Genomic DNA, 8,553 nt, shown 5'->3' with positions numbered 1-8,553 from the left:
TATTTTTCTAGGTATAATAAATGTACAAGCATGTACACACTTTTAAAAACATGAACTTGAAAAAAGAAAACATGAACATGACAATCATATACAAATTGTTCTGTCTCCTGCCCTTCTCACTTAACAAAAAACACTCCTACATCTTTTGAAGATCGGACTGTTATCCCAAGACAGTCCACAAGAGCCTGACTTGCGGTAGGTATTAAATAATTTGTTTCATGTTTCTAAAGATCATAAAATTCTTCATTTTGAATACCCTCAAGATAGTCACATAAAGCCAAAGAATGAAAACATACTAATTCCCCAAAACATCAACAGTTGATTAAATTACTATATTCTTTCTGGAATACTATGAAGACATTAAAAACAAAGTTTGCAGTGAAGAGTTGTTAAAACATGATATACTCCGGCTGTCACAGTGAGTGAAGAAAGCACAACACAACCATGTAAACACACACACATCCTTTGATCAAAGTCTGGAAAGAAATCAAAATGTTGACTATGGTTGCCTTGGGGCAATCAAAAAATATTCTTCATTTCTAAATTTATTAAAATATATATTAATATTATATATTTTATATAATGAGAAAACAAGCATTGATGATGACCATCTTTTTTTTTGAGACAGAGTTTTACTCTGTGGTCCTGGGTAGAGTGACGTGGCACCACCACAGCTCACAACAATCCTCTTGCCTCAGCCTCCCAAGCAGATGGAACTACAGGCACCTGCCACCATGCTTGGCTAATTTTTTTATTTTAGGAAAGACAGGATGGCATTTTTGCTCAGGCTGGTCTTCACGCCTGAGCTCAAGCAATAGACCTGGCTCTGCCTCTACCGCCCAGCGTGCTAGGATTACAGGTGTGAGCCACTACACCCAGCTCATTTTTTTTTTTTTTTTGAGACAGAGTCTCACTTTATTGCTCTTGATAGAGTGCTATGACATCACAGCTCACAGCAACCTCAAATGATTCTCTTGTCTCAGACTCCCAAGTAGTGGGGACTACAGGCACCCATCCCACGGCCTAGCTTTTTTTTTTTTTGAGACACAGCCTCAAGCTGTTGCCCTGGGTAGAGTGCCTTGGGATCACAGCTCACAGCAACCTCCAACTCCTAGGCTCAAACAATTCTCTTGCCACCACCTCCCAAGTAGCTATGACTACAGGTGCCTACCACAATGCCTGGCTATTTTTTGGTTGCAGCTGTCACTGTTGTTTGGCAGGCCTGGGCTGGATAAGAACCAGCCAGCTCAAGTGTATGTGACTGGCGCCTTAACCACTTGAGCCACAGGCGCCGAGGCAGCCCAGCTACTTTTAAAGATGAAGTCTTGCTCTGGTTTAGGCTGATCTTGAAACTGTGAGCTCAGGCAATCTACCCACCTCAGTCTCCCAGGTGCTGGGATTACATGAGTGAGCCACTGTGACCAGCCTCATCGTTTTTGTTTTTTTTTTTTTTTTTACTCAAAAAGAACAGCAGCTAGAGAAATGGGTCTACTTTCTTTAAGAGTTTCAGGACAAAACAAAACATCATGTCTTTAAAATATACACCTCATGCTTCATTACCTGATTACAAAGGTACTGGCCCAGGCCAGGTCTAGCAGCAGCACTAAGATATATTACAGGTTTTTTGTTATATAACACGTTGAATCCATCCACTACAAAGTCTTCATAATGAGAATGAATGGCAAGTCTACAGATCTTCGCAAGTCCTTCTCTTTCTTCTTCATGGAAATAAGCACAGCCATTTTCATACCTGTTAAGAGATACCCAATAATATGCTCTTATTTCTTGTTGATTCTGATCTAATATGCCAATCTTATAATCATGGAAGCAATTCTTTCCTCAAGCTAGAAATTGTCACCTAGATCCAGGAGAGAGGACAGGAATACAAAAAATTCTCATCTTAGATGACTAACAACTAATTTGTTATGAAGGAGTCAGACAGTGACCCCTTCCATCCATACCCAATTTTGTAAAGAGATGCTATGTAAACTAGTACAGATTAGGAGTCCCTCAAATATAAGAAGCCTGAAGATCATGGTTCTCATTTATCCTACACTAAGGCCAGCACTGAATAATGCAGGCATGGTTAATGATTAGACAGCATTCACACTGTATTAGGTATTATATGTAACCTAGAGATGAGTTTTGGGAAGATGTTCATAAGTTACATGCAAATACTATGACATTTTATCTAACAGATTTGAACATCCAGGAACTTTGGTATCCATGAGAGGGTCCTGGAATTTGAAATCAGATCACTGCTCTAACTTCTATTAACATGTCCCAGTTAGAACCCCTAAAAATAACTGCTGACACTATCACACACAAGTGGTTATATTCTTATCTCTTTACATATACTAACCTATTAGCTTATTCAATCCTCACAAGTCCATGAAATAGATATTAATGCTATCTCTATTTAATAAATGACAAAATTAAAGTAGGCAGAGGTTAAGCAACCCTTCAAAGATGAGGCAGCAAATCTGAACCCAAGTAGTATAGTTCTAGAAACAAGACCTCTCACAGTCTATACCCAACTCATAAATGTCTTCACCCGAAACTAAAAACTCATCACACCTTTACCTGAAAATTCTGCATAGCCATAAGGTGGTATCTGAAAGTATCCTAGTTGTAAGTTTTCTTAGCTTCTCTTTGTCCAGAGTTGAAATATAAGCTCCCAAACTATGCCCCAACAAAGCCATGTGACCTTGTTCTCCAATACTCTGGACTCTGTTAAGCAAAACGTATTAAAGAAAGTATTAGAGTCAAAGCATAAAAAAAGACATACATCTTAGGGACACAGTATTCCACAGAAATTTCTGTTGGAATTCAAATTCGTTTAAGGGCCAACAAGGCAGAAATTCAGATAAATTGAGAAAGTTCAACGCATATGAAGTATTGATTGTTTGGGGAGGAAAATAGTTTTAAAATTCAAGTCCCAAGAGATAAACACCCCTTGTTTTTTTCGTTTTTGGTTGGGTTTTTTTTTTTTTTTGCCTCCTTATAACCATGAATTACCTGTCTTTTTACTTAGCATCTACAAACTGTTTTTGAATAACTGCCTGCTACAATATTTTTAAATTAAATACTAGCTTTAAAAACTATGGAAGGCAGAGCTAAAATAAAATGAGCAGAAAACTTTTTTTATTTTTTGCAGTTTTTGGCCGGGGCTGGGTTTGAACCTGCTACCTCCAGCATGTGGGGCCAGTGCCTTACTCCTTTGAGCCACAGGTGCTGCCCAAGCAGAAAACATTTTTTAAGGTATTATTAAAGATCAATTCCCTGCACGAAATAGCTATTTATAACTGCAAATTCAAGGGGGACTATGTATTACTTTATATATAATTAAAACAGATGGACTCATTTCCCTTACAAAGGATGAATATAAATAATAAGTTTACAACTGTTAACTGTAAACAAAAAGAAAAAGACAACCAAACAGGATTGTGGGCAAAAGATAATTCATAGAAAGGGAAATACAAATGAATCTTTTTTTTTTTTTTTTTTTTTGAGACAGTCTCACTTTGTTGCCCTTGGTAGAGTGCCGAGGCATCACAGCTTACAGCAACCTCAAACTCTTGAATTCAAGTGATCCTCTTGCCTCAACTCCCCAGGTAGCTGGGACTACAGGTGCCTGCCACATATAAATGAGTCTTAAAACATATAAAAAGACATTTAACCTGGTTCATCATAAGAAAAATGCAAATTTAAATTATGCTGAAATAACATTTCTATCTTATCACATTTCTCATTTATCATTTATTAATCATTTATCTTTGAGTCTGACAAAACCGTTACAGGCAACAGGTGTGGGAAATGAAGCATTCTCATACATTGCTGGTAACAACTCCATGAAGGGAAATGTGGTACTATATATCGAATAATATATAATTACAGAAGTACACACTATCTGAGCCAGCAATCCCATTTGAGGATTTCAATCTCCAGACACATTTGCTTCTACGAAAAATGATACACTGAAAGTTATTGGCTATAGCAATGTTTCTAACAGTTAAAATGAACAGGAGACTAAAATTCATCTGTTCAAAGTAAAACTAAACAGCTTTTTAAAAGAATTTTTATTTTTTTAGAAACAAATCTCAACTCTGTCACTCAGGCTGGAGTACAGTGGCACATCCATAGCTCACAGTAACTTCAAACTCAGTAGTTGGGACTACAGGCGTATGCCACCATGCTTATAGTCCCAGCTATAGGGACGTTCAAATTTTTTATAGAGATGAGTGAGATCTTGCTATGTTGCTCGGGCTGATCTCAAACTCCTGGCCCTAAGAGATTTTCCTACCACAGCTTCTCAAAGTGCTGGGATGATAGGTGTGAGCCAACACACCTGGCCTAAACGGTGGTTAAAAAGGAGAAAGCCCAAAGGCCAGGCGAGGTGGTTCATGCCTCTAATCCAAGCACTCTGGGAGGCATGGCTTGCTTGAGGCAGAGCAAGACCCCATCTCTAAAATAGCTGGGCATTGGAGTAGCTATAGTCCCAGCTACTCCAGAGGCTGAGGCAAGAGAATCACTTGAGCTCAAGAGTTTGAGGTTGGGCTCAGCAGCTAGGGCGCCAGCCACATACACTACAGCTAATAGGTTCAAATCCAGCGTGGGCCTGCAAAACAACAACTACAACCAAAAAAAAAAAAATAGCCAGGCATTGTGGTGGGTGCCTGCAGTCCCAGTTCCTTGGGAGGCTGAGGCAAGAGAATCGCTTAAGCCCAAGAGTTCGAGGTTGCTGTGAGGCCACGGCACTCTACCCAGGGCAACACAGTGAGACTCTCTCTTAAAAGGAAAAAAAAAAAAGAATTTGAGGTTGCTGTGAGCTATGACGCCATAGCACTCTACCCAGGATGAGAAACTGAGACTTTGTCTCAAAAAAAAAAAAAAATGGAGAAAGCCCCTGGGAAATACATAGTCAAGGCATCTGGATAGTATGTATTAGAAGGTGGGCACGCACATTTTGTTTGTGTATACACACACATAAAACATCTCTAGAATACACCAGAAACTGGTAAAACAATATCTAGGGAAGAGAATCAAGTAGGGAGGCAGAGGTAGGAAGGAAAATGATCTTCATATACATTCATATGTATACTTCATATACATTTTTTACCTGTTGAATTTTGAACCAGGAGAGCACATTACTTATTCCAAAAAATTAAATTTTTAAAAAGTTAAAGAAAAAAAACAACAGCCAGCCCATTCAGCTATAGCAAATTCTTAGCAACCAGAAGCACCAAAGCAGAAAAACACACAGAACTTATTTTTCAGTTCTTTTACCAGCCCCCTCTAAGACATGATAAGGCATGATGTTATAAAAACAACAGATCTAGGTTCAGCGCCTGTAGCTCAGCAGCTAGGGTGCCAGCCAAATACACCAGAGCTGGCAGTTCAGACCCAGCCCAGGCCTGCCTAACAGTGACAACTACAATCAAAAAATAGACAGGTGTTGTAGTGGGCGCCTGCAGTCCCAGCTACTTGGGAGGCTGAGGCAAGAAAATCACTTAAGCCCAAGAGTTTGAGGTTGCTGTGAGCTATGACGCTATAGCCCTCTACTAAGGGTGACATAGTGACTCTCTGTCTCAAACAAACAAACAAAAAAAAAAACCTAGGATCTAATTTTAGTAAACATTTTGCTTCTACAAAATAAGTTATACATATAAAAGTCTTTCTGAAAAGAAAAAAAAGAACATTATCTTAATATCATATGTAACACTTAATAAGATGTAGTTTCTTAAGTAAGCGACCTATCAGGATATAATCACTACTGAAATCAACATCACAGACTTTCAGACAGAAGCTGCCAAGTTCTCCATTACCGGGCACTTTGGGGTTCCTCATCTTCATCTCCATGCATCAGATTCTGAACTAGCTGGAGGATGCTCACCATATCTTGTCCACTGCAGAAGAGAAAGAGTTAATTGACAGGCAGAAAGAGCACACATCCCCACCATTCTCCCACTTTTTCTCTCATCCCACTTAGCTTTGGTAAGTTTTGCGTTTTTTTTTTTTTTTTTTTTAAGAGACAGAGTCTCACCTTGCCGCCCTCGGTAGAGTGCTGTGGCATCACAGTTCACAGCAACCTCCAGCTCTTGGGCTTAGGCGATTCTCTTGCCTCAGCCTCCCAAGTAGCTGGGACTACAGGCGCCTGCCACAGTGTCTGGTTATTTTTTTGTTGCAGCTTGGCCAGGGCTGGGTTTGAACCTGCTACCTTTAGTATATGGGGCTGGTGCCCTACTTACTGAGCCACAGGCACTGCTCAGTTTTGCTTATTTTTTATTTATTTATATACTAGTGTATCTAGTTGTCCTCCATGTAGGAATCTTCTGTTTACACTAATAACCTTAAACATATAACACAAACATCATTTATTACCACTTCTTTCCCAAGCTCAGAAATTTGGGATCTGCTTGGAACATAGAGATTTATTTCCACTGCACATGTTTCTAAATGCTCATTATATGAGGAGGTGGACACTTATGAAAAGAATGTGACTAGCTGAAGTAGTAAGCAATGGCAAGGCAACCCTATTATGTATGTGAAAACACTGTCCCTCCATCAGTGAGACTCTGACTAATAAAAAGTTTCCTCTTTCAAAAAACCAGCACTGTGAAAGCAATGCCCCCAAAACCATCCTCCCCAATATGCTGACCTTCAAGTGGAAGGGGCTCTGGTCCTTGAACACTGTAGGGATTAAAGCAGGCAGAGGCCCTTGATACATACTTGGATTCCAGACATGTGACCTTCCTTGAGCAAGCTATTTAAACTTACTAAATCCTGACATTAGAGAACTGTGAGGTTGCAACCAGAGCATGTAAAGCACTTAACGCAGTGCCTGGCACATTGCTAGTTTCAAATGTTAGATATTAGCATCTTTAAGCATGAATACTCCTCATCAGTGGCTTTAATGTGTTGTGCTGAAATTATAGATGTTATGGGGAGTAGCTCTCCTAGGGAAACTTCTGTAGAATCAGGACACTAAACCTTAAATCTTTTTGTTCCCTTCAGCCACGGATGAGGAGAATTCCTACATGGATATACAGAATTTGCTTTCTGTACTAAGTTGTAGAAAGCACTTCATACCTCTATGGCTTCAAATCAGCATCATTTATGTTACAAATAGGAGTTTTTTTTTTTTTTTTTTTGAGACAGAGTCTCACTTTGACGCCATTGGTCAAGTGTTGTGGTGTCATAGCTCATAGCAACCTCAAACTCTTGGGCTCAAGTGATTCTCTTGCCTCAGCCTCCTGAGTAGCCGGGACTACAAGCACCCGCCACAATGCCTGGCTATTTGTTTTTAGAGACAGGTCTTGTTCTTGCTCAGGCTGGTCTCAAACTCCTGAGCTCAAACAATTCACCAGCCTCAGCCTCCAAATAGGAGTGACTTTTAAAGTATCAGTGTCTGGGTGTGTTAGATGAGACATTTACTGGCACACTGTTACCCCTCCTCTATCCTTTTCTTTTGCAACCTTATTCAATTCATATTCAGGTCAAAGGACAACTTAAGGGAGTTTTACTATTTACCTTTTTCAGTTTCCTGGTTATAAAAGAAAAAACAGTTTGTCTCAGGAAGGCTGAGCTAGGACATTAATTCTAGGTGAACGCTAAAATTTTGGTCAGCTACTTATTTTTCCAACCTTTTCCCTGCTAGTTCAAACCACAAAAGCTTGATTGACATGTTTTAGCTGCCAAAAAATAAATCACTCTCCCCATAATATTTAAAACTGACATTTTCCTTTTAGTTACTATATTATCAAAATGATAAATCTTATCAAATTAAAATATCTTTTACTAGCCAGGCATTGTGGTGGGCACCTATAGTCCCAGCTACTCAGGAGGCTGAGGCAAGAGAATCGCCTAAGAGCTGGAGGTAGCTATGACACCACAGCACTCTACCAAGGGTGACAAAATGAGAGTCTGTCCCTAAAAAAAAAAAAACACTTCACAATAAAATTCATCTGCCAAAAAGATTACAGACTTCAAGAATGAAGTATGATATTCCAGCTATAAATTCACATATCACTTTTATGTTATCAGGCGTTAACTCTGAATGAGAAAGGGAGAGAAGCTAGTAGGCTCAACATCACCAATCAGCAAATGGTGTTTGAGTTTTCTTATGTTACACTACACATGACTCTATTTAAATTTGCTTTGTCCTCATTAAAACTAACATTGTAAATCAAGAATAGTAAAACTGTTAAGAAAAATTTATATATTAACTAAAGGTACTAACCCTTATTGCCACCTACCTGCCCTGGAGTGGTCCTGGAATATCCCCTGATTTGACCTTGTTTCCATTTGCTTCCTCTGTTCTTCTAATAAAAAAGAAAGAAAAATTATTCATTTGTTTTATCATATCAAATTTCTCACATCTGAACATGCATACATGTGACCATGTTGCCTGTAACTTTAAATGACTGATACCAAATTTGAAACATTTATCACATTTCCCTGTCCCCAGTTTTACATATACTTTAGAATTTCTGGAAAAGAAAAGAAGATGAAAAAAACTTCTAGTCAGGTGCAGTGGCTCACACCTATAATCCT

The 8,553-nt window shown here is 39.0% G+C and overlaps 1 protein-coding gene across 3 annotated transcripts in view; it reads right to left on the bottom strand.

Annotated features, from left to right (window-relative positions):
• PDXDC1 (pyridoxal dependent decarboxylase domain containing 1) overlaps nucleotides 1-8,553 on the bottom strand; it is a 48,844-nt gene that overhangs the window by 28,054 nt on the left and 12,237 nt on the right. For 2 of the 3 annotated variants that reach the window (XM_012805750.2, XM_023513813.1), the window contains exons 3-6: nucleotides 8,256-8,321; nucleotides 5,826-5,906; nucleotides 2,584-2,730; nucleotides 1,561-1,750 (exon numbers count right to left, since the gene is read on the bottom strand). In XM_012805750.2, coding sequence (XP_012661204.2) covers nucleotides 1,561-1,750; nucleotides 2,584-2,730; nucleotides 5,826-5,906; nucleotides 8,256-8,321 — 484 coding nt within the window. The remainder of the gene's footprint in view (nucleotides 1-1,560; nucleotides 1,751-2,583; nucleotides 2,731-5,825; nucleotides 5,907-8,255; nucleotides 8,322-8,553) is intronic. The other variant, XM_023513812.1, reaches the window with a different exon arrangement.

The sequence above is a fragment of the Otolemur garnettii genome, unplaced genomic scaffold (genome assembly GCF_000181295.1).
Source record: "Otolemur garnettii isolate 467f Iridium unplaced genomic scaffold, OtoGar3 scaffold00044, whole genome shotgun sequence".
NCBI lineage: Eukaryota > Metazoa > Chordata > Mammalia > Primates > Galagidae > Otolemur > Otolemur garnettii.
This window is presented reverse-complemented; position numbering and strand designations above follow the sequence as displayed.